Genomic DNA, 27768 nt, shown 5'->3' with positions numbered 1-27768 from the left:
AGGGCGAGCCGGGCGCGTTCGGGCTCGGAGGATTGTTTTCGATAATTATTTAGTCTCGGAGGCTGGTCCACCTGCTGGAAATTCACGGGAATGAAGCAATTTTTGCCAGAAGTAATTTCTATCTCTATGAAATTATTCCACGAATGCAATTTCATCCTCTCGCTTTTTTCTGTTATCATTTATTTACCTGTTCATTTTGGTATCGTACTCTCGTGACGTTTAAAAGACAACGATAAAAACTTTGGATACCATTTTTACAACCGATTGAATTATTGAATCGCTTTGATTCATGATTCACGATTGAACATATTAGTAGAAATCTCTCTTCTCTTTTCATCTATCGGTCACGCTTTTTTTCACAGAACGAACAGTCCAGAACTCAGAAGCTGATCAATGTAAGTTACTTATCGTTAAAATTGAAATAAATAGCGTCTCTGCAAATTGGGAATAGAAAATTAGCAATGCCACTTGACCGATTGGCTTCTGAACCCTTCGCTTCATTTGTTATCTCAATCCTTCGTTTTATTAGCTAACGATTAAAAGATGATTTCTGCCAATACTTTTCTAACATGTATGAAGCAGTTGTGGTTTGCACATGGACGTAGGCAACAGAGAACGAGCGTTAGCCACACCGAAGAACTATTTGGCGTTCTATAGAAAAATGCAAATCCTGATGCACGGTCCTGTGATTAGATGCACGGGAAAAAGTATGGTACACGGCCACGTTCGGAGTGGATGCGCATAAACGACCGCAAAAACAATTTGGCCGGGATCCAGATCCGACAGCCGAACACGGTGACACGCCGTACATTGTTGGTGTCGCGCGGATTTGAGAATTTGCCTACAAGATTTTTGGAATTTTGCCTGAACAACCATGGAGATGGCATCGATGGAAAGTACGTAAGTTCCTGGCGGAACTGTCGAATCCATTATCGCTCTCTGTGTCAATCCCGCTTCTGTAGCTTCGTACGCGTGTAATTAAACACGCGCTCTCTGTGCGTTCTTCAATGTCCTACTCGGCACGCGTGTTGTAAAAAAATATTTAAAATTTTCAAGCACACGTTAGAAAAATTCATAAAGCTTACGCGAGTCCGCGCGTACAGAATTAAAACTGTAACGTATACGCATATATACATGGTTTTTAAACGCGCGCGGGTTGTGATCCTGAAATAGAAATGAAAACAGACGGAAGAGCAAATGTAAAAAATTTTCAAGCAAGCAAGTTTACGTTACAAAAATTGTTAAGCCTCCGCAACACATTCGCACCAGTTCATGCACAGAGTTAACTTGGTGACTTATAGGTGTACATTCTACATTTCGCGATTCGAGTTCAAACGTGCGCGGTTTTAAAAATAAAAATAAACCAGGAGATCTGAAAAATTTCAAGCAGGAGTTTCGCGTTAATAAAAATGTTTAAACGGTTACGCCAAGTCCCCGCAGAACTGGGTCATATTCTGATATAGCGGCCCGTTTAAATGTAGAAATTTCGTTACTCTATTATACGGAAACTTTGATGACATCGCTTGCTACGGCTGGTAACGCTAACTCTTGCGAACTATTCAACCAGAAAGACGTAATGAGAATGCATGTCAATGGATGGCACCACCAATGTATAAACTTGAGTATCAGTTTCTCGTGGGTGGGTATAGTACCCGTCGCCCCGTGTCTGTCGTATCGCCTCTTGCGTACGTTGCATGTCAACCGTTGCGTTCTTGCTTACGTTGCTTAAAAACGTTAATCGGTTCGTCTGCTCGTAACATCCCTATCAAAACTGAAGAGAAATATCAGATCGGCCGTAAAGTTCTGTACAGAAGCTTCACCGTATACCAGGGATCGCCTAACACTCTGAATGTCCATCCTTTAAAAAGTATGGAACTTACGGCGAAGGCTAAACAACCTTCATTGTGATAAATAAAGAAATTCAGTATTCAGACCCTTTAAGTTTTATTTTATATGTTAAAAAGAAAAAAGAAAGCTTTTACAATTGCACAAAGCTTTTGTAAACATAATTTTTCCCAAGAGTTTATCGCTTCAAATGTTCGACATAGCTTTTTATCAGATTTCTTGAACTTTTGATAGAGGTCTTACGGCTCGTAAAACCTTAATTCAAGTAATCGACCCCGATCGACCCCCAGGGGGTTAATATCGACCACTTTAACCCGTGACCAATAAATTTCATCCACGCGAATTTCACAAACGTCTATAAAATTGAAAAGTATTTCGGGAATTTATTAGAATGAAGGTATAATAAAAACATTTGTTGGACGGCAGGGATAAGTTTTAAAACTGAAAATTGGAAAGTTGATTTTCACCTGAGACGATGCGAGGTCGATCGGATGTTTTCAGCGTTTAGGGAACGGTTTTAAAAATAATCCGCCGCTTATTATCGCGAAATGTTTACCGGGTTTCATTATTGATTCAGGCTGTCAGGCACAGACAGTGCCGGCAAAACATTCCGCATTCGGTCGTGCGGCAGACAGAAACGTTGCATCGTTCCCGTGCACGTTTTACCCACGGCACAGTCAATAACTCCTCTGATGTATTGGTAATCTTCGTCGGAACAGGTAATTCGCGTAGCCGTACGAAGGCGAGATATACCGTGTACGGCGTATACATCGCGGATGTAGATACCACGGATAGGAAGGTGAATCAATAAACGCGTCTGGTCCGTCTGCGTAAAATTTTTCAAACGTCGGTTTCCGCTCAAGGAAATTCGCGCCTCCGTTATTTGCGAATCGAGTCACCGAGAAGCGGGTCGTGATCGTCGATCGACGTTTCAAATCGGCGATGATGTACGTCTTCGAGATTATTTATAACGTTTGTTCAATCTCGTTTATTCTTGTTTACATGAGTGATCGACAAATTACGGCCCGTGGACCAAATCCGGCTCGTCGACGTTTTTAAATCTGACCTTTTCCAGAAAAAGATTTGCCGATCCCGGGTTCAAATCATTATTAATTTACGTAATGTTAGAGAAGTGAACTCGTATCGCTTTAACGTCACGTGTCATCAGTGTGACGACGAGTTGTCAGTATTCGCGTCTCGTTCGCCAGTTCATCGTCACCGATTTTCATGTCTGCCAAAATATTTTTTAAACGCTTTCCACAGAATCGTCGTTGCTCTCTTTTCGATCGAGTGGACGATAAACGATTCGAGACATTTTAAAATAAAAGTGCGCCGCGACGAAACTTGTGGAACACGTTTTTCGACGCAGTGACGCGTGTCATGCCCGGTGACGTTCGCCTAGTAATTAATCTTGACCCAGTGCAACTGTATAAGGTTAGTATGTTGACGCGCGTTGAGTACATACTAGTTGCTAAAAGCATTGCGACGCCGGAGAACAAACGCGTTCTACCTATTGAGAGCTAAATTTCCCAGTGGAAATTTACGCTTCTTTTTTATCAACGGGAACGCGACTCTAACCCGGTCCGTTTGCTTGACATAATTCTCGTGGATCGGCCTGGCCGGTAGCCATGTTGGTGCACGTGGCTCTACCGGATTTATATTTAGCTCAGAAACTGGATTAAAAAATCTCGTGTCGCCGCAATATAGTATCTAGTTCCATTGTGCGGCTAATAATTTCAACCTGCTAATTTGCGCGAAATCCGGTGTCTCGAGATCGCGTTACCGATACGGCTGTCTGAAGCTCAGTCAGTCCAGTATCAACAAGTAGCTGCGAAGTAAGTCTTCTTCCATGTAAAATCGATGCGGATAATCGTACGGTCGTGTTGGCGCGATAAGGTTGCGTTCGAGGAAATGTTTCAGGGGCATCTGTCCATGCGATTACAATTTAAACGCTGCCAGCTTTAATTCAATTAATTCTGTTATTTAGATAAAAAGTTACCATATTTAATAAAATTATTCGAGTCGGATATCTGTCTGTTATTCCTGTTCAAAATGATCGTGCAGAAAATTAATCAACAGAGTACTTCAGATAATTGAGCCTCCTTCCTGTTTTCGCTTGCATGTCAGACAGGAAACTGCGCATTAATACATTTCAGTTATCTGACTCGTATTAAATACGATTTCCTACGAAAAAGTAATATGGGCTGTTCGAGGCTGTCCATTTGTGAACGAGACTGTATTTCTGGCTCGAGTTCACGCAAGATGCAAGTTCATCAGCGTCGACATTGTGCTCGTGACCACGTTCCGTGGGCGAATGAAAAATTCAACGCGTAACGATCGTTTCCGAGCTGCCGTTAATTGATCTGTGTAAACAAGATGCTCGCAACGGGCCGACGACCTCTGAAACCGTACAATTTCTTCATTGCGAAAGCATCGACGAAGCACGATAGACGTCGAACCATTGGAAAAACGCGTTTTTTGTTTTTTCTTCAAGCGAGATGTACATTTTATTAGCTGGAACGTTGGTGCTTAATGTATTATTCCATTGTTCGTAATTCCACGCAACCGAGGCGACTCACGGTTGACGGAAGACACGCTATGAAAAGCCAAAATAAATTGCATTGAATTCCCATTTTTTTTCGCCGAATCGCATTGTCGATTCTACTGAATAAAATGCGGCGATGTAGATTTATATTTAAATTCGGAACAATAGGAAACGCAAGCTTGTCGTTTCAGGAAATACTGTTTGAAAAATTTGCACGCTAAGGAAGAGAGTCATATTTTATATTCATGCTCGGGGAGTTTCCGTACAGGGCGGAGGGTGTTCGAAAGAACGTACGCATGACCCCGAATGATTGTTCTGCAGACAAGGAGAGGACGAATGATGGAAGTGATAATAACTGTCTGTGGAGTAACAAGAATGCATTGAAAATCGCCGGGCGCGTAATAATTACGTCTGTCACAATCGACGAATTTCTTCGTTGCGGTCGGCACAATGGCGACGGGCGAGGACAACAGCCTCTTTTCTAGGGCTCGCCTCTCGGAATTAATTCAATGCGAGTCCGATCAAAGGTGAATGAGAGCCCAAGAAGATCTCGAGGGTCGTTCGGGAGACATCGTTAATACATTCGGACCCGTCGTCAAATGCAAGATGCACGAATCTCGTCGTCGTCGCGCCGCTCGAGTGCACCTTTTTCGCTCTCTATGAAACGCTGAGTTTGTTCCTGTCCGATTCTCCTCGAGAACGAAGAAAAACGTACTTTCGTCGCTCGGCTTTCGTCAAATTCATTCGCGAAAGCTTCTCGTTACGTGACAAATTAAATTGATAGAATATAGTTCCCCATCCTTTTATGCAATCATTATAACATGTACAGTGGAATTCATAAATATTCGTATACTTCACTGTAAATCTCTTGTAGATTACAAAGTTTTACTGTGGAAAACAGACGGAGGATTATTTGATAAAATTCTTTATCGTTGCATGCTTGTTTGAAATATGGGCACGTTTTTTTCATGACGATAATAACCTGAGAAGATGGGACGCGGAGGCATTCGTCATCCAACCGATTTTGCACGAACAAGTTCTCTCTGGTTGTGTAATTAAAATGAACTCTAGCGACGAACAAAGCTGAAATTTTTAACGAGTTATTTTTACGAGATAACTCAGTAGCCCCTCGACTTTTCAAACAGACCGTGGAACTTCTCTTTAACGCGTTATACCACAGTTCGATGATACGAACCGTCCCGAAAGCGGGCTCGACGATTTACAATTAATTAATAAGCTGCGAGAAAAACGGAATGGCACTTGTGCCTCGTGCCACGGTGGGTCCGCAGGCACGCATAAAAATTCATTTCTTTTCCTACCGGCCCGAAACGGCGGCACAAATTTATATCAATTTGCACCAGCGAATGCCACGTATATGTTCCTCTTTCCAGATGTAATCTAGCCGTGGCGCGTTGCCTGCAGCTATGCAATTCTCATTACACGATGTAATAATTCGAATGAAAGTATTTCGCGCGTACCAGATAGTTATTTTCCCTGGCTTTCGAAATTATTTTCACCTCGTAATTCCCAAATTTACCATTCCGTTTGTTCCGACGACATACAGAAATTAATTACTCTTTTAAAACCGTACCTACAATAGTACATATTTATTGACCAGCGTTATCCACGTACGTAAAATCTTTCTGGTACGTCACGCGATATTAGCAAAAAAACTCGTTCACGGAAAGGAGTTAAGTAACTGTAGACGAGTATGTAATTATCTGACAGCTTCAGGTACGATTGCGCAACGAGCAATATTCTGTATTACCTTTTCCAGTCATCGTTTAATAATTAAACGTCTGTGCACGATCAGCATCGCTTGTAATTATTTAGCCTATAAATCAGAGGTCCCTGACCGTGTCGATATCGACCCTCTGAGGGTCAATGAAATTTCCGAGAGGGTCGATGCGAGAAAAAGGTTGCGAATCCCTACTACAGATTGTCGCATCGGCAGTAGACGATCCTTATGTAAATAAAATTCGTCTCTCGATTCAATTCTGGTTATAAACAATGGGTGAATAAAATTCTAGCGTGGTTAACTCGTTCGTTCCCGATATGCAAGGACCATGAACGAACGAGGAAAAGAGAATGAGCCTACACGGTTAATGGAAGAAGGATCGCGGTGTGCGGAACAACGAGCGTGGCGAATGTTCGAGCAGCGAAGGAGGGATGACCGCAACGGAGTAGTAGGTATCGCGAACCGGTACGAGAGAAGTAAGCGTTCTCCAGCGTGCAAAAGGCACGAGTTTAGTATCGCGGTCGGAGTCGAACGACACGCAGGCGAACCGCGTGCCCTGGCCGTACAAGTCGCGCGTCACTGCCGGAGAAAATTTTCATGGAATGATTCAAAGAGTTTAGAAGCGTCGTCGTCGTCGTAGTAGCTAGTCGCTGACACATCGAATACGCGCGTGGTTCTATTTCCGTGCACGACCGGTCGGAGCGAGGCGAAACGGAGCAGTCGTGTAGCGATTGCACACAGTGTTCGGAACGGAAAGGTTGAAGCAAGAGCAGTGAGCAAGGCGAGGCAGGGGAGATCCTCCTTCGAGGCTGTTACTCGGCAGGAATCTAAGTGCAGCCGTGGGAGAGAGAGAGAGGTACGTCGTGCTCGGCGGAGTTTCGAAGCGAAACTCGTTACGGAAGCAAGTAGAACAGTTTCTGCATGGGCCAGGAGAATTTCCAAAGTCCCCGACGCGAGGGGACTTCGTCGCAGAGTTCTTGAGCAACAATGTTAATCGCCACCGTGGCAACTAACGGACCACCGTGACCTCCACTTTGCCCATCCATATAACAATCGTGATTGTCACTCGCGACCAGCGGTATCGTTCACATCTGTCATAATTGAACAGATAAGGCGATCGCCGGGTTCTCTCTTATCACAATTCCCCTCCAATAATTCTCTTCGATATATGTTCCTCACGATAGACGTTTGCACGTTTATTAACGGATCTTTTTTCCTGTTTCAAGGAGATTTACGCGCTGTCTTTAAATTGAACCGTGCGATCTCCACGGACGATAAACCACTTTGCGAAAGAATCTATATTGACAGGCGTGCCCGGTTTCGCCGTTGTTTGCACCGGATGCAACCTCGTATCTCGATCGACGTTACTCATCGGTGGCGAGCACGTGCGAAAACCACGTGCGATCTTCCAATTTAGTCGGTCGATGCGGAGTACTTGCTAGAATCGGATACGCGGAAACGAGGCTCGCTGTTTCGGAACGGAGAACGGCTACCGGGAGTCGTCTCGGGCGACTCTACCTATTCGAGCACGCACGTATTCATACGTGCAGTAGAATACGCCTGTCGTACACGGGCACGTGCCCGTCCTTGAATCAGTGGAGTTACGAATTATTGTTACCGGATTGCGCCTGGTTCTCACCTGTACGTTCACTGGGTACCCTCGTTGAATCTCTGACTAACGAGTCACTATAGCAAGAAGCGAATCCAAGTCGGTGTGAAAGAGACGTTGACACATTGCGTCGGTGACTCACGATCTGTGTTTTTATTGTGTCTGCTTGGCCTCTTTGTGGTTACGCTCATGAACACTGAGTTGGATCCAAGCACGAATTGCTCATGTATCGTCCGGTCGATCAGTCGTTCCAAGGTTCGCCTCGTCGCTGTTTTACGTTGAATTTTCAAACTGCGTATTGATTGACAATACCAGCCTACGATTAAGTATTTGTCGAATATCAGACTCGAACTATGCTTTACGTAATCCAGCTCTCCATTTGCTGCGCAATAAATGTATTAGTATAAGTAAAAATTTCTAGGAATGATACACAGCAAGTCGTCGAACTTTTTTCGATTATCGACGCTTTATAAATCTTCGAAACCTCTCGTCAATCCCCAAAAAATTTATTTTTAGTCACTCGTTTATGTTACCCTCGCTATTATTATCTCATTGTCCTTTACTTTCACTTCTTTCGAATATTTTGGTATCATTATCGTCGTTCTCGTACCGCGCGTCTTGTAACCTGTTCTATCGTTCCTGTTTTTGGTTTTTATGTCTCTCTCTCTCTACTCTACCATTTCCGTTCCTTCTTTCTCTTCTGTTTCTTCTGCGATGCCGTTGATAAGCAACTGTTCCTTCCGTAATACCTTTCATTCTCTGCCATTTCGTCTTTTCGCCACTTCCATTTCTTTTAGGTATTCCTTGAGAATTATGTTCTCTGATTCCCATTATATTTCGCCTTCGAAGAGCGCAGCTCATTGTCGGATCTTTATCCTTATTTTACTTGTCTTTGTTCCTGCCCTCGCTATGTGACACCGTGTGCCCCGATGTAGGCCCAGCGTTTATCTCAGTTAGGTATTTGTACTGCATAGCCTCCATTTTTCTACGTTCTTTCAATCCTCAAATCTCTATCTATAAAGCATTGTGCTGTGTACTAGCGATTTGTAATAATTTTACTCTCCTAAAATCTCTCGTAAATTCTGTGGCCCATGCCCTATACTTCATTGTTACCATCCCTTAGACTGCAGATCTTTACCCAAAATAAACCATTAGAAAATTTTTAAATAGGAATTTCTTTCTGCTCTATGACAGGAATCTCTTTTAATTTCGTTTGAAACGTCGTCATACTCTAAATCGTGTCCAATGTTCGATAGATTAATTATACATCTGATGATGATCACTGAACTCTATTCGGGACGTATTAACCAAATTTGCTTTATGGTTTTACCTTTTAATAGCAACGAGGTTCATTTAATAGAAAATGTAATAGATCGTTAATTTGATACTTTCGGATTGCAATATCAAACCCTCTGCCAATATCCTTAATAGATTCCTAATTTAACTTCATATTCGTTCATTTTCGAACTATTACCAAAATGTATTTAGATAAAAATTTCTGAATAGAATGAAATTAATTGTTGAAATCGGATATCATGAAATTATATCGTTATTAAACTGCGATTCGTATTCATTCGCCGTTCTGATAATGCCGTGAAACACGGGTATCGAACGAGCAGGACATGGTACCGCGTGCACAGAAACTGCATTGTCTCCGTTCGCAGCATTCTAGATATTAGCTATGAAGTACGAATGGAAGAAAGCCGCGGCACGCCACGTCGCATGGCAAGAAAGAGAAGCGCAGTTTCTGGTGCGTCGACAACTTTTGCCGGCCAATTGAGCTGACATAAAAGCTCGGAGGAATTGCAGCCGCGGGTCAACGAATCGTCCACTTGCACGAACACAATGGAACGGAGAGTCAGAGAGTACGAGTACACACGAACGGTCCCTTGCCGTCCGCCCCCGGTTTCCAGCTTCTTCTTTTGTCCGTTCCTCCTTCTTTACCAAGGAACGAGGAATTGTTGTATTTTCCTCGTGTAACCCATTATATTCTGGCAGTTTTTCGCTGGCACGAATTGTTTCCCTCGCGTTTCTCTCCAATATTCCCTGACGGCCAGACGACTTCGGCGTAGTTTCCGTTTACGATCGATTGCGTGCAATCAAATGGCCTCGTAAACAGTATTACCTCCACGCGACAGATGCTTCAATTTGATGGAACGATGTTTAACGACGATGCCGCGCGCCGCGCCGGTATTGTTTTGTCGCTTTTCCGGTTCCACCGAGCCGCGTCTGCCCGCCGGAAAATTGGTACCGTTCGGCAAACAGCGCCGGGAAAAAAAGTTTTTCGAACTGAAATGCACGAACGCCTTGCAAACGGCGACGAGTTCAGAAATTATAACGCGGTCCGATTAACTTGTAAAATCGTTTTCAATGCAAGTTTTAACTACAATGGAGTGCCTGATAAACGAGGGGAGGAACATATTGAATAGATAAGAAGTCACGTATTGGGAATGGAGAGGAAGATATGAATAAATGCCACGGAATAATTTGATTTCATTTGATTGAGATGTGAAATTTTAGCACAGTTATTTTTCTTGATCACGATATTGAGGACGGATTTAAATCCCCTGACCGTTTGTTATATTTCCTTCTCCTCGCCGACACTCTCGTATTTAATGTTTCTCTTGAATACTTCCGACATTCTACCGGTTGATTTTTACTTATATAATGTCACGGGAATTCAGGATTAAAAATTGAATCGATAAACTGGCACCGAAAAATGCAAAGATATGTATGTATTTGGAGTACAGTTTTACTGTTCCGCGTGTACAATTTTCATCTCGAAATTTATGAATTTACGTCGACTGTCGACTGACGTATTAGGAACAATTTCGTGGCTCCGTGTTAAATGCAAGTGCGTTGAACGTGCCTAACTAGAATTGTTTCGCCGAATAAATAACGTGTGTGATGGACCAGTGGGATTATTAAAATTTTAAATACCCCGATTCTACGTTGACGATTATAGAAAAGTCAATGCATAATGTATACATAGATTGTGCTTTCGTGAATGTGCGAAATATTTCAATGGCTGAAAAAATATTCAGAGAATTTTGCATGTATTACTACTGTCTCGTTTAAAAATATAGCAGGTTGCATTTGAAAAATTGCATTAGCTGTGTATATCAGAGCACCTCGTGATTACATTCTACGAGATACTAATTATATCTTTTTACTAATTTTACTGTAATTAAGAAACGCAATAAGAAATAAGTAAAAGTAATGATTGCACGATTTGTAGACAGTTAACACGAGTTATTACGCACAATTCTGTCAGAAATATACTACAATTGCAATAGCCGTTTATATCAGAGCACTTCTTGGTCAAATTCATCCTAGCTAACTATGTGAACTCATGAACCCTTCTCAGTATGCAAATAACCGGAAATCAAGACGATAATGAAATCCGAGACAGACCTTTAGGCAAGAGTTGTGAGCAGAATATAATCCACGTTCAGATCATTTCAGAGTCGTATAAATAATTCGTGGCAGATGAATGATCCCTGTCAGAGTGTGCGTAGGATCGGACGAGCTCGCGCCATGCAAAAGTAGTTAATCCAGATTCGCGACGCGGTCGAAGAGGGAAATCCTGAAGGTTTCGCTCGCGGCGGAGCTTCAGCTGCGATTCTCAAGGTGAACATCCGACGAAATTCAGAGTTCGACGCGAGCTCATGAATAAACCGAGCACGCGTCGCCATTGTAACGTCAGCCGTTTAATATTGCGAAACCTTTGACGCGTTCCACGCTCGTGACCCACATTTCGTCGAACCTGTTTATGCGAACGGCGCTCTCCTTTCTTTCTTTTCACAGCCTCTCGCCAGAATTTTCCCGAGTTCTTTCACGCGTGATATTCCCGAAAACGTGGTTTTTCGGCAGGATTTCACGTCGAGTGCAGTCGCTCCTTCAAAGTAGATATAAAAACACTCGCCTGCCTGTAAGCTTTGGTCGTAGGATTTTTGTTCCACGCCTATGAAAATCAAACTCGTGTGTGTTAAAAGATTCTCAGAAACGCGACGAGTGTTAAATTATTTCTGTCCGCTCTGTTTGCTCGCGTTCACACCTTCGCGACAGGATCCGGATTCTGAAGGCAGATGTGGATTGCATAATTTTATTTTATAAAAGAGTTATCATCCCGTGTTTATAATTAAACTCGTGTTATCAAACCTGATAACTTTCATTTGCGGTCCTCTCACTGTGATTGAAGCGGTAAATGGATACGTCAATTACGTAAACTGTTTTTGCAACTCGCGGATAACAGCTTCGTTACTCTCCACTCGTTTTTTCCCTGTATTGTCCCCACTCATCTCTGATTCAATGTCCCGCGTTCCATAAATATTTAATATTAATTTGCTGAAGATAATAGAAACAACCTTTACAAAGAATGTATTGTTTTTCTGGAAGCGAGCGATTTTTCATCGCAGAGCGATTGCGCGATCATCCATCACGCGATCCTCGTTGCTCGACTCGATTCTAACTTATTTCTCAAAGACTTCGACGCTATTAAAAGAATTACGACCGGCGAATTAATGAGAATCAGAAAATGTGATAATTCAAAATGATTTGAGAATTCAAATGGAAATTGCTTCATTTGGCTCAATGGTTGAAGATTCTGTTCGCTTTTAGAATGAATCAGTAACTGGACAAAGTACATTATTCAGCGGTTAGCGCTAATTTTCTGGTAAGAGCCGAGGTCGTAGCGCTGTACAAAGCCTCAATCGTTTTGCACCTACGCGCGAAACGTAGGTGTAGATTATTAATGTCCTGCCGTAATGCAGCTTGAAAAAGAATTAAACTGTCCTGAGAAATCATCGTTTTCTGAAATTCCGATCGCGAATTTCCAACAAATCCCCCTGACTTTTTTCATTTGACGGTTGAAAAGGTAAATTTCAATAAAAAGCGCTCGTACAATAGCAATTAAATTTTATGTAAAGCAGTAATTTTTCGATCCCTTAATTGAGGAAGCTCTCGTGGCGATAAAAGGGCCAATTGCACGAGTGTCATTAAAACCGGGCATCGTTGTTTGATCTATAGACGAAATGTATACCGAGCGAGATAGCAGGTCGATTTCACGAAATCATTTCAATCACACTTTTTCAGGATCGAAAAGCTACTCGAAATAATTAGTACCGTTTCATTCGACTAAACTATTCGACGTGAAGCTCGTTTCCTCTCTCGTCGCTTTAAAGCCGACAGTAGGAGAGGGGGGAAAAAACAGAGACGAGCTGAAGAGCATTTTTCGCGTTACGAGATAAGCTGCAATCGTCGTTGATATTGGCTTTTACTTCCTCGATTTAATTTCATGACGATTATCTTTATTGCAGGCGTACAATTTTGCAATAGAAGACTTAGCGCTCATTTCTCAAGTTAAATTATTCTCATAAATATTGATTGTAATATTTATAAAATTATACCTCGATGTATTTAATTGCAATGGATTATGCGATAAAATGCAATGTTCATGAGAGCGACTGCGTTGCTTCTGAAATTTTCAAGAACGTGTCCAGACGGACAAAGAATGCGATCGTCAGTAGCGATTTCGTGAGCGTCCTCGCCAGCAGGTAGCCGTACGTTCCTTTCGTGAGATCCTAGAAGCTCTCCTATTTAGACCCTTCATCCGGCCCCCATTGAAACGTATCACAGCGAGGAGGGGCACGTTTTGACCTGGAGAGCAACCAGGAGCGTTCGTTCAACTCGTGACTGGCGTACAGTTTACCTGCGGGTTTCCATGCCAGTGTATCGTGCTCCTCGTTGTTCGGCGTAAAACTCATAGGAAAATCATCGTTTTCCACCGAGACAGCTTTGTTTTTTGGAGATCTCGATGATTCTCTCACCAGGTACGAAATTATTCACTCACGAACCTATACGATGTCCGTATAAATGAAGTGACGGTTTCAGAACTAATTTTAGGCCAACAGAATTCAGCTGTTTTCTGTTATTTTCATTTAAATCGACTGGCTCGTCGACAGTGAACGACGTTTGCCGAACGCTTTTATCTTCCCAGTAGCATTTTCTTATCGGAATTTCCAAACCACCGTGAAAGCAAGCTTTCGAGTTTTCACCGCTATCCAGTTCGTTTTCCTTGTGCGATATTTGTTTTCTAACTACGCCGGTTCGGAAATGAAGGATAATTGTCTACTAATGGACGGCGAAAACCTTTAGATCGATAAGGTCTCTCCGCAGGGACAAATATTTAACGCTCTCGGGAAAAGTTATTTGCCCCATCGGGAATATCCGCTACGATTTGAACATTTATTAATGACCACGATCGTCCATTAGGATTTCTACAAAGGATGAGCCGTAGAATGAATCGCGAGCTCGTCGTTCACGGTTGAACTTCCTCGTTCCTACGCAAATCGGCGTGGAATGCGTGCACGTGAAAGTGCGACCCGTTGTGTTCCCTTGAATACTGGCGCGGCGTGGAGCCGACTCGAGCCGTGAAAGCGTGAGTGGCCGCTTTTAATATGCGCGCGCCCGGTGAATATTTCAGACGGGACTTTAATCACGAGCCGGTTGTCCGCACGACAAGATAACATTAGCTGTCCCTCCCCTTTTTCCCGTTTCACGGGCCCTTTTCAAAACCAACGGCATTGAAATCCCATGGTGAACAGCGCCATTAATCCTTCAAACGAACAGTGCCGATTTTCCTGACGCTTTCCTATTAAAACGTCTGATGGCAATTCAGTGGGAGTGTATTAAAGCATTTTTCGGACCAATCGAAAAATCAAAATAACATATGCCAAACGAATTTCCAGTGGATTTTTATATCGTTCATAACATAAATCGTTACCTTTGTATTATTCACAGTTTAAACGTACCAACTGTCACCTTGGCTACATTTACTTTTTTTAGGAAACCGTTATTGCATTGCACGAAATAAAATATTGAATTAAACAATGGAACGGGGGTGAAAAACCATATACCGATAAATTGAGTTCTCTGTTAACAGCGGGCATCGACTTAGGCGAATGCGATGAAGGTCTATGCTCGGGAAAAACCCGTCAAACCGATTAGAACGAACGAGGCCGGCGTACTTATGACGCGACGATAAAACGGCGAACGTTTTTCATGGCATTAAACATTGCGTAAATCCCGACTTATTGTTTAGTCACGCCCAAGCCATTGTTGCAAAGAAGAGAGAAGCCAGCCGGTCGGTCTGGAATCTCTCGTTCGAGAAATTCGCTCGACATCGACGTCCACTTCTCCGCTCCACCTTTCAATTACGCCGCGGCCTGTTTACCCGCGCCAGGGTTGGAGGGTCGGTAAACAGAATCATACGTTTCTTTTTAACGTCGCGCCATCCCGTTGCCTCCTCCGTTAATTAGCAGTTTAATTAAATGAACTTTTCCGTTTTTCCCACCCTCGCGAGGCCAGGCTGATCTCTTTCTGGCTCTCGATACAAATCTTTCTTTCGATAAATCCAACGAGAAAATTAAGACGGTATCTGTGATTTCTCTCTATTCATTTACTAAGACTTTTTATATGTATAATGTGAATCACACACAGATACACCCGACTGTTCTTTTACACGATTTTTCTCAAATGATTTATACGTCGTATAACGAAAGCAATCTGGCCAGACTGTGTTATAAATAATGTTAAGGTGCAATTCACGTGTATTATTATAAATAAAACTACGGGAATAACGTCTTGAGGGACACGGTTTATTTTACGTTCTGCATTTATGTGCTTATTCATTGAGCTCGGATGTGTCCAATTTTGTAAATAGTTTAATGAGGATGAAAATTGACAGAACGCAAACTGAGACGTTGTTATTAATCGCGAATATTCCGGTCCTGGTGATGGATTGCAGTTATCTCAATTAGCCGGTCAAAGGTCGGTCATGAGATTATTCAATTTTCGACGTTCTCTTATCAATCAATCACTCCATCAATCAGCCATCGTGTGCGCGTATTTCTAAATTTTTTGGCTCTGACCTGATATTTATCGGAATTTCCACTTTCTTCTAATTGATTAGTATTCACATAAGAGTGTATTAATATACATTTGAATCTTTATCAACTGTCTGGACATGTCTTCACGTGTTAGTATAGAAGATCTTCAGAACGCAATCTATTAATTAATGAGAAAATAGTATTACGAATTATTTCATCCAAGCTTTTAAAATTTAAATCAATTCATCATTCTCCAAGCTTGTTCCTTTTCTCCTAATGATAATTTACTAACAGATAGCGTTAACGTGCGATGCTTATCTTATCTTTCATGATTTGAAAATCTCTAATACTGATTTCATTATCGATTTCTAATTACATTTCTTGGTAATTGCACTAATGGGAAATAAATAGTTTATAGAAGGGATTGAAGGTATCATGCAAATGAAATCGCCTTTAGTGAGTTAGCTTCCGACATCTATTTTCACCGACGCGTAATGAATCGTCCTGAAAAGCCACACGAGCCAGAGGAAATATTGACCGAGCAGTCGGTTCAGCCGAGGCTGACAGCAACGGCTACACCAACGCGGCCCGCCTGGACTGTTTGCGAGCAACGTACGCGGCGCAAGAACATAATTTTCTCCGTGCGGTTATTATGTATTCACTACGTAGGAAAAGGCGATACCGCGGAACGCGAGGTTGATTCCAATGAATAAGCCGGGGGAGAGGTGGATAAGAACCTGGCGTATTAAGCTCAATCTAATACAATGCTAATCTGAAACTTCTCCCGCGTTCCACTGCCTTCGACCCTTAAGCATGCCGCTTAACCCCTTCATCGTTCCCCTGCTTTGTGCCCTTCAGGCACTTTAGTTTTCCTTTGTCTCCTCGACCTCGACACAGACGATTATTAAAAAGGAAGGTCTTCTCCGTTACTTGTAATTAAACTTGATATCTTTACTCCTCGTGTACACCCGACTTTTTCCACTTTCGACTCCTCGAATTTGATTTTTGAAGTCGTACTTCAACAACTGCGATTCTCGCTTTGAACCGAGAAATTGGATTGTAACTCAGTGAGGTTTGTTTGTTTTCCATGTTTGATTAAACCTTTTTTGCGTCGTCGCAACGGAACAATTAAATCCTCGAATTCTAAATCAACAGTTGAACCCGTCCGGCTCAGAATCCGACGCGTTCTCGAAACACGGTTATTCGCATCACTCGTTTCTCCTCGGCTAAAATTCCTCCCGCATACCTCGGATTCATTCAGACACACGTTTCCTCTCCTGGAACAGATTCTCGCATCTCAAGTAGCCACTCAATCTCTTTCATACTACCGCAAACACTTGCCGTTTGTATCTGACTCTCCGCGAGAAATGTTAATTCAACCCCGATCCTCGTCTCAAAAGTTATTCATTCGCCAGTGAATAACGCGTATAGTTTTTGTTCACACGACTAGTCTGCTATTGTTATATTTATTCCCATCTGAGCTACGATCCTTCCTAATCTCATGCTACATTCTGCCTACCCTGTCTCTTTACATGTCTTGTTACTCACGTCTTCCTCCTTGCTATTTCTCCCCATAACTAATTCTTATCCATTCTCTCATCCACTGTACTCCCACACCTCCATCCAATATCTCAATCACTCTCATCTATTCCTGCGTTCCTCTCTTTTCCAGCTGCATCACACCCTCCAGCACACGACCCCAATCACCCGAAGCCCATCCACGGCTTCTACAGTTTCTTTTCTCTTAGTCTCCCCAATATCTTCCTCATTTCTCTTTTCCATTTCGATCCTCCCTGTTTCTTCCGATTAATCCGTTACACGACTGCTCGATATTGTTAGACTCAGGTTCGCGGAGTGATATAACATCGTTTTAATTGGATCCAGCAATTACTTTGTGCGCACGACCACTGGGACGCCGCTATTAAAGTCAATTAGTAATTAAGAATTCATCTGCTGCTTAATTACTCTCAATTGATACGTCATCGCCGTCTTTTTTGTTTCGTATATGCAATCAGATTCTTATGTCAATTTATAAGGTCAATTTGATAAACAAATAAAATCAATAGTGTAGAGTTCGAAGAGAAGTCGTAAGAAACCTCAGTAGTTTCCTATGAGAATTAATTAATTAAAGCAATGGAAAATTTTTTTTTATCTATTCATGTGCCATAACATCTGAATTACTTCGAGGAATGATACAAAACCAGAACCTGCAGGCCAACGATGTTGCGATTGGCTTCACGGAATCACCGTGAAGCGATGAGTGTATGCCGCGCCGCAGGTATTAAGTGGGATCCGCGATTCACTCCGTGCCGTTCGCTACGCCGATTGACATCGCGGGGCGTGTTAACGAGAGAGTCTTCGCCGTGACACCATTGTCATTGTCAGTTGCCCGCGACTTCCGGCAACCTCGGCGGCGGAGGCTCCGCAGCCTCGCTGTTGGCTAACGAGCACGCAATACCTCCTTGGAATAATTCCGGGATCTCTTACGCAGAATACAGGACTCGAAGAGGGTATCTTCGTGTAACGAGGCTCCGCGACGCATTCCTCGATTGCCAATTATTTACTCTTGTGCACCAACGGCGACCATTATGGTTACGTCCTTCGCCACTATTTCTAAAAAGATGCTCGTTAATTTTTCTCTCCCTGCTTTCTTCTCTTCGAGACCTCTCTTCGCATTCTTCTATTTTGTGTAGAGAATTTTTATTGCGTTACGCCCCTAGATAAATCTCTAACGAGGCTCACTCCCGTTTTAATTTCCTTTGAGATGAATAGAGAATTTTTATACTTGGCATTGCTGCGAAAATGATATCCTTGACACAATTCAAAATTCTAGTTAAGAGACTCGAATTCGGGTCTCAGACTTCACAATTTCATTTTTAAGAATTGCAAGGCACGGTATAAAGTTATACGAAACGTAAATCAGATTACACGCCGTAAATCAATTGTATAATCCTCTGTTGCAACTGCTCGAACAGGATTTATTGTTCAAATGGCATTAATTGAAGACACTGAGCCTTCTCATAAATAATGTAGCAATCATTATAGTTTATCACTGTTCGATAATAAATGCATAAAATTCTTTGGACGATTAAGTTCTTTATTTTCTGTACCGCTTAACATGCCGGTATAAATCCGTGAGTTCCACTATCTCGAAAATTTATTAAAAAGTCCTTTTGTGAAGTCGAGATTACAATCTTATCTCAATTCGAACCAGTTAGAACGAGAAATCATTTTCTAAAATCACTAATTACAAAAACTGAACGATATTGATAAAAATTATTAGAACATACTTTCCTTATCTAAATACATTGTAAAATAACTCCTAATCAATTTTTGGATTTTAAAAAAATTATCTATTCTCTGAAACAGTATCTCCTTCTGGGAATACTTTATCAACTATTTTTATAAACGAAGATAAACGCACTGTGGAATCTAATAAAAGAGTAATGACTGCCAATCACACAACGACCACTTGTCTCATATTTTTCAATATTGCAATGATTCATTATCGATTTGTACAGACGCGAGAGTTAGTATATCATTGTTTCGAATCCCGCTGTATTGACGGTCGTCGCCGATGGCTAGATGTAACGATGCTAATCTAGTTACCTGGTCACCTGATGACTGTGTCGCGATGATAAATGCCCGTAGCCGCTATTATTAATATCGAATAATTGTCGATGATGTTACAATGTTCGACAACCACTTTAGTATGAACATAGCGGCTGATAATTTTGACGTGTACCCAATCATTCAATTAGAGAATTCTTGGCAATATTTATTACGAAGCTTTCATTGGTAGTGTCGAATTAATTGATTAAGAGTAGTGTGATATATCGAAAGATATGGAAAACATTTCCTCGAAGATCGCCTTTGAAGTGTTTCTCAAAATAACGATACAGATAAGCCAGTTCTATCAATAATAGAATAGTCAAATTTTGAAATTTGATATAAACTTGTAAAAACGCGTGATTAAAATTTTGGAAACTGTTAAATGAACGATTATGAAAGATTTCATTTTTATATATTTTGCGTTGTAGCCCTTCAGTGACTATGAGTTTTATATGTGAAATAACGTCGTTCGTAATGGGTTTAGCCGAGACGAGGGACCCGTCATTTCAAAAATCTATATCCGACTTTCTCCGACAATCGGTAGCACTTAGCCAGGACGAGATGGATTACAGTATGAAACTTTAAAAGTCCATAGATCTTCACAATGAAGAAGCGTCTTGAAACTCGGCTGAACTTCCGCGAGGTCGTTTGCAGCGTCCTGGTAATGACTTGAAACGTTAAACGATCAAAAATTCCCGAGTTACATTGAAAATTTCAATTACGCCATTTAAAATGATTTTATTTGTCTGCAGAACGTTCGATCTCGAAGAACGCATTTTTCAATTCAAGCGGTTTATCAATAAATTTTAATTTATCTGTTAATAAATTTCAATGATTCTTTTGTTTCCGACATGCCATTCTTTCGTCATGTCATCGCCGTTGATTCATCCTCCAATAGTAGTCATCCGCAGTTGTTATAAATTTCCCTTGTTTTACGTATCGTCAATTTACGGTGTAAACGGACAATAATGAATTTGATTGGCTCTCATCAATCTTATATTATAATTATAGAACCAATTTCCCGTCTTTCAGAACGAAATTATCTCGTGCAATTGAATCTCGGATCATTAATACAGCAATCAATTCTGCCGATACAAGTGACACGGATTCGATCATTTTATCACTTATATTCTCCGTATTGTTTAAACTATCTGTTCGTTTATATCTATGCTATTATATACAATTTATGAATCAATGAAATAAAACAGTTTATAATTTCTCATATAAGAGTCAACCTAAGTTTTTCTAAACAATTATTGCCGCAAGCAGCGATCGCGCTTACTGTTACCATAATTTTCCAACAATGTCTAGAACCAATTTACCTAGCCCGTTCCCCCGAGGATGAAAACGAAATCGTTATCACGTCCCACGGTCACGTGCCCACAGTTCACTGACGTTACATAACATCTCAGATATACGAGCGATAAATAATCGTCGATTTTCAATATGAACTTCGTCGAACGAATGTTTGACAGAACGATAAGACAGCATTACGACGTTGCGACTTCACGAATCTGCCACCAAGGCACCGTTGCCACTATCTACCAGGTTCCTGGTTTTAATGATCGCCGTTAAAACTGTTAATCGTAACGCAGGATCTTGTATGTATACCCAACCATGGGAAATCGTGAATCAGCGAGAAAATCGAAAGAGCCACGTGTTCGCACAATTGAATACTTCTGATAAAATACTGCGATACGAATTGTTTGTAATGTCAGTATAGAAAACGAAATCTAAATAGCAAATTTTTTTTTCATTTAAAAAAATCATAATATTCATTTCAATTTATTTTCTGTGTCCCTGGACACTGAATGAATATCTCATATTCTCTCTTCATATCATTTTACTATAAGTGCATAAAATCTGTAATCTAATTACAGGTCATTCGAAGGATATATTTCTGTAAAGATTTAGACTATTTAGAGAATAACGCAGGAACTCTCTATCTTTGTAATTTATAAGAGATTTTATTTTAAATAGAAATAGACGTTTCTTCATCTGTTATAAATTAAACTATGGAAAGGTTAAAATGTATAAATAGTAATTATACGGACACGTAGTTATCTGATGATTCAATTTTCAATATCGCGACAACTAAAATAAAATATTGATAAACGGACTATTGCGGCTGCATCTCGTCTAATTTTCGTCTGTCTATTCTATATTATATTCTTAATTCAATAATTGGTAGGCTCCAATTGAAGTCGTTCGGATCGTCTGATAGCTTTTTTTGAATCGGTATCGGCAGGTAGGTTTAGCTTCCGAAGCCACCGTTGCGAAGAACGGAGAATTTGACCCGGTATTCGCTCGAGGATCGATGTCTCGGAATTTTCGTAATATTAGTTCCCCGCAAGGAGTAGGACCTTTGAAAATGCGGCCTCCTCTCTACTCGGAGGCAAACAGCTGTGTAAACAGCTGTTCTTATTTCTCCCAACACCTGCCTTATTTAAGATATTCTCGTTCTGACGACAGATTTCGTTGTATACTGTGTTATGATACTATTGAAAAATATAACAGTTTAAACTATTGTATTATAATTCAATCAATTAAACAATTAACGAAAAAACTAATTATCCGTGATTATTGCATTATTTAATTCAATCCATTCCCTGAGAATCAAGAACTCCTTAGGGTTGAGCTCTTAAATAAAAACACTGAAGCAGTAAATTTTTAGGAATTAATTCTAATATTCTAATATATTCTGTCACTTTTTCGTAGGATTGTACGTTAATTTAAAAAAAACTCGATCAAGATGCAACTATATAGATTCGCGTGGCTCGCAGAATCACCACCGTACCGCCTCCTCGATCCCAAGTGACACGGTCGCGGTGCTTTCGAGACTAGCCTAACAGCCACGTTCCCAGCCGTTTTTTACCCTGCTCATTCTTACCCCTTTTCTTCTCCTGCCGCGATCCTTTCGCCTCTCTTATCCGACGTGCCCAATAACCGAGTATGTGTGTCGCTCGATAAGTCGTATTGTTCCTGCCGGTTGCCTGGTCGGCTTATCGACCAAAGGGAAAAAGCAACCCCCGACGCGAAATTCATCGCGCGAAATCGTTCCCCGACTCGCGAAAATGCTCTCTTACATCGCGTTCGACTCTTCGACGATCGCAACGACGATTTCCTATATCGAACATCGAAACCTGCCTCGCTTTCCATTTAATACCACCCACTACTCATTTCCCTCCTTAATCGTGTGTTTTCTACTTTGCATGCCATACATACATGATAGTTCTTACGTTTTTATCAATATATTTTTCAATTCCATTCCATGAACACAATTTTTTCATACGTAATGAACGATACAAAATTCTTTGCACCAGTTTTTCTTTTTATTTGAAACAAGTAATCCTATTGTAGAGAGGAATTGCGAGGTAGGATACGCGAGGTGTTAGTAGACAGGCTCGTGGACAAAGTATGAGATACACATTCGATTATTATCGTTGTCGCCTGTGATCGATTCCCCGCGCGTGAAATGCAGTACGCTGTGGTGCGTCGGAATGGTATGTTCGCATTCATAATATTTCTGAACGGAAGTTAGAAAGTATCTACAGAATTTGCTTATCCTGACTCGTGAAGCTGACTCTAAATATTTATGATAAAACGTGCAGTAAATGAGAGTTGAAATTTTCTAATTGATCGTTTATACAAGCGTGAGAGGATACGAGTGAAGTGTAGTTTAAAAATTATAACATCTGCGCGTATGAAATATGGAAGGAACGAGGGAATATTGGTAATGGTAAAAATGTGGCGGAGTCTCGAACTGTGTATGGGAAAACAGTTTAGATTATTTATAGACATCACGGGTGATTTTTGCGCACGCGAAAGTTATTCATTCATCTCGTGCATTAATCATTACGAGTTCCCCGCACGAGCAGTTAAATGCTTGTTTACCGGACGGAGCGTTCCAGAAAACCTTTTGAATGGATTAACGGCATAAGTATGCATTTGTAGCGAACAAATGAGTATAATTGATATCACGTATAGAAGGCTGACAAAGAACACGTCCGGTCGATGATCGACTCGTTGCAATCGTGATTCTATTGATTAATCAGAAGACGAAGTGTTATAGTCTGACCAAAAGTTGTATCAGCACTCTTTCTCATTGTTATAATTATTAACGTTCCGTCTGTAATCTACTGCTTCATGTGATATTTTCATCAGGTGATATAAAAACGATTTTACTAAAAACGTAAACGCAACCAGCCAGCCTTATGTGGCAGTCATTTCAGCGTGGCGTGCAGGCTTATTCGATTAATCGATCGAAACTGACGTGACCTGCGTCGAGAGAGGATGTCTCGGGAAATATTAATGACACCCAGTGGAAATGATAAAAAAAAAAGCAGTATACAATTTTTCATGCTAAATTCTACCTCGCGGCTGACGGTCGACCATCTTGGTCGTAATTAGTGCGGCTTTTGCGATATTTTTTACTAATTCCATCCATGCTTCTACGGATTGACTGTTTAATCTGTCACGGTTTAGTGAATGTTTCCAACTTTTTCCACGCAATGGAGCTATTCGTATGATTGAAAAAGTAGAAAGAGGTTAGTACATAGTAGATAGATACATATCGATATCTAGTAATACCTCCAGTCTAAAACTACGTATCTGACGTATAAAAGTCAAATTTTACAAAGAAAAAAGTTCGTACAGTTTTATATTTTACATTATTCTTTTTATAGATTTTTATTTAATCCACAATTGAAATAGTATGATGTAGGAATATTTAAAATTCACATTTCGTGGTAAAACGCTGATACGTGGTATTCGAATGAAGGTATCGATGTACATATGTACTATTTTTTATGATGTTAATTTCTCCTAAGAGAACAACACCCGAAGATGTTCATAAATCATTGTAACAGGTAACAGACGTTCTACAATTGTCCAAAGGTCAGTTTAACACACAGCGACTGTAGGGAAGATTAACATAATCAAAAATGGTCTGAGAATCATCATCTCCAGCTGTACGTGTATTGACTTCAGTGAAGTATGATTTTGAATGATATTTTTTGTGAATTCTATATTATAAATGTGTGAGAACCGAACGACGGTACGATACGGTGGACGTTCCGCAACTAGTTTTTAAACCCTACAATTTTGTAACCTAGTTTCCCGGGGGTTGTATATTCATAGTTACTCTTTTTTATTGCTCGTTTCGAGTATTGCGTTGAACCATTTTTGGACAGCATCCACGGCTCCGAATTGGTTTAATCCACACGTGGAAACATATAGGTCAGATCGTCCCAACGGGTTTCAACTTCCGTTCGCGCTACATTATTATTAGTTTCGCATTTGCTTCGTTTGTTGTGCACGCAGAATTCTGCATCTCCATTTTTGCCGCTCGCTTTTAAACCAGACCGTATTCAAATCATGCCGTCATGCAAAGTAAAACAGATGCAACAGAGAGACATTGGAAAAAGGAGAAGCAATCCTAATTTATTCTCTTCCTCGAGAAAATTAGTTTCCTTGTCCGTTTACTTTTCTGTTAATATTTGTAGAAATAGTATGAACGATGCAAGGTCTCTCAGCCGAAGTAGTCCACGTCAATATCTATTCTGTCTTTCATGGCATAAGGCAATATAGTTATACATAATTAAGGCATGATACAAAAGGAAACGTCAGAGATAGTAATTATCCCAATAAACTCCGTTTATCTAACACACCACAGAAATTCTTATTAATCTATTGCTTAAGACAGCTGATACCCGATAAAATTACGGAAATTGACGTGGTTATTGTCACCGCGTCTTATCTTTTTATCGGGTTTTATACTTATCTACTCGAAGAAGTTCCGTTGCGCCGAGCGGTCAGTTTCCCAACGCGAGCCGCTCAGTTTCCGCGTCGCGAAACGTACCCACCGCGACGGCGCACCGGAATTCAGTTCTCTTCTCGATTGTGTTTTTTTAAAAAGAATTTCCGTTTTAATTTATTCCCGGAAGCGGACGCATCCGTGACAGCGGGCGGCGACGCCGAGCGCGGACAGGATCACCGGGAGGACCAGTCCCCGGGTTGTTTCCAAGGATTACTACGTTCCATCGGGATGGGCTGTTGCGGCTGCTCGGACGAGTCCTCGTCCAAGGTGGGACCCGGGGTAAGGATTTATTCTTTACGACTGCGCCCCCGGATATTTCCGCTCCAGGTGTCCCGATATAAAAAAGTTCACGGTTTCGCGGGGAAATAAAAAGGGAGTGGCGAACGGGTCGCTGGTTTTCCTCAAATACGTATAAACGCCCATCCCTTAGTAAGGTCAACTGCTTTTTAAATACGCCGTTTATTACATCCGTGAAATCAGGGAAAAATGTTTATTTCTATTTCTTGTGAGAGAATTCCTCGAAGGGTTGCAGATTCTTTACTTACCGCATTAATATTTAACGATTGAAATTTCTCTAAAGTACAATTAGAGTACTCTTTAATTAAGAAGTAGAATTCAACCACTTTCTTTTGAATTGAGCTAGCAAATATATCTTCCAATTAAATAATTTTAATCCTTAATTAAATCGAACGTTAGTTGCCAGTCAGTGTCCGAATCAATTAAAGATTCGATTGTTTATCTGCAGACTCGGTTCTCCGTTCTTTTTATAGATACGTTTAAGTCAAATACGAATTTAGAATTCGTCATTTAATCGTAATCATATAAATACTGATGTGTATTTGCCATCGAGTCCGCTTGGTAATGATACACCCAGAATACTTCGTACACCCATTAAACAAGTAGGTTAAATTTGATATGGAACGAGCACTCGCTTTGTCAATTTAAACAGAAACACGCGAAATAATAAAAAAATAATGGCACGAAATAATTGAATAGCCGAATAAATAATGCCCGAGAGTCGGTGTAACGCGAAACGCTTTTATATGATAGCCACAGTGTAGTTTAAAAAATATACAAAATATATTTGGTTTTTCGTGCGGTATAGGAAATTTGAAAATATGATAAAGCGACGCAGCAATTTGTGGCCGAAATACGTGGGAAAAAGGTTGTAGAAAATATTTTTTAACAATTTTCTTAATACACCGAGTAAAATATAGTCTGAGGTTTAATCTAGATTCTTACATGTTTTATCATTCAGGAGAGGAACGTATTCTTTTTTTTTAGATTCGTATTATAATATTTTTGCTATCATTACTAATTTCATTTGCCAACGTAATCAGATCTTGTTAGATTAATTAAATCTTTCGTAGACTGCGATTGTTATTACAAATGGAAATTTTTATTACATTACGAATGCATGCGCAAACTTCTTTGTAATACATTGCTATATACGTTGCTACAAAAAGAAAAGAAAACGGTTTTACAGAATTAGTTATTTGCATATTTTAGAAGAAATTAACTGAAGTACAAAATACGTTAGGTAGTTTATTATAGAGAATTACCTGAAATAAAAGTGCCGCAGGCGACGCGCTAAACATCATTTTCATATGATGGAATATGGAGATAAACGGAGGTTTAATTACGACCATTTACGTTCTTCACATACCGAAATGTAATTGAGTAAGGGAAAGCATTAAACTGGATGATCACCAGCGTGCACAGAGGGTGTGCGTTCACGCTGCAATGAAACTCCGGTTTTTGCCCTAATTGTAGATTTTAGATTTACCGAGGGTTCAGCTCGTCTACAGGACGACCCAAAAATAGCGAAACAATTCAAAATATCGAGAGGAATGAAATAAATCATTTTGGAAAAAGAAATATTATTCTTGGAATTATGGCAATAGCGATTATCTGTAATTATTCTGATGCATCGTTAATGAGAAACGCGAAGTAAATTATTAGCCGGATTATACATTCACATTATAATTGATAATTAAACTAAAATGATTGAGTCGCGACGCTGTTAGGTAGGATTAACGAACAATTGATAATCGTTCCTCGCAAATAATTCCGTTATTCTTGGATGATCCTCATTAAGCGTCGAAGTAAATTACGCCTCCGATTCATTATTTTCACATGTCCAAGCGATCGTACAGCTTCACTTTTTCATTACCCTTTATAATAATCAGCAGTAATCTGTCTAAAGTGTTGCAGAAACATAATTACGTAATAAAGTTTTTATATTTCATTTTGTTCGTACGTGATACATTTACATGGGAACGGCTGTATTACTTCCTCTGTCGTCAGAGATTAACATTTAGTGCTAAACGAGTTCCTAGGCGGCCATTCTTTAAACAAAGTTCCTTTATGAAATTTCCCGTTTTAATTCACAGGAAAATGAAAAAAATAGAACTTTATGAAATGATTGCATTAATAAACAGCGCGCCTTTTGGCCTTCCAGCGAATCATTCTGATAAAAGTAAAAATATCTTCTTGATGCTGAATATGTTCAAACGTAATAAATTCTTGATTAAGTCCGCACAATTTAAATCTCAATTTGGCTTTTTTTGTTCTACATAGAAAGACTCTGATAAAGGAAAATAGGCGAATCCCTATAAAACAGATCGTGATTCAGCTTCTATTCAAAATCGGATCAGTGTATCCAAATTTGTTATCATATCGGAAAAATTACGAAGTTGCAGTAAACAAGTA

At 40.5% G+C, this 27768-nt stretch overlaps 1 protein-coding gene across 7 annotated transcripts in view; it reads left to right on the top strand.

Moving 5' to 3' along the window:
• Positions 1–859: 859 nt before the first annotated feature.
• The window catches only part of LOC108626037 (choline transporter-like protein 1), a 35018-nt gene continuing 8109 nt past the window's right edge, over positions 860–27768 (top strand). For 2 of the 7 annotated variants that reach the window (XM_026814626.1, XM_026814625.1), the window contains exons 1-2: positions 860–896; positions 25184–25335. In XM_026814626.1, the coding sequence (XP_026670427.1) occupies positions 875–896; positions 25184–25335 (174 nt within the window). In that variant the 5' untranslated portion in view covers positions 860–874. Of the gene's footprint in view, positions 897–3019; positions 3280–6906; positions 6985–13537; positions 13569–21784; positions 24209–25181; positions 25336–27768 lie in introns of those variants that run through there. The other 5 variants (XM_026814630.1, XM_026814629.1, XM_026814631.1 and 2 more) reach the window with 5 other exon arrangements.

The sequence above is a fragment of the Ceratina calcarata genome, unplaced genomic scaffold (assembly GCF_001652005.2).
Source record: "Ceratina calcarata isolate Rehan_Ccalc_2016 unplaced genomic scaffold, ASM165200v1 scaffold39.2, whole genome shotgun sequence".
NCBI lineage: Eukaryota > Metazoa > Arthropoda > Insecta > Hymenoptera > Apidae > Ceratina > Ceratina calcarata.
Note: the sequence above shows the minus strand (reverse complement) of the source record. Positions and strands in the feature narration are given on the sequence as shown.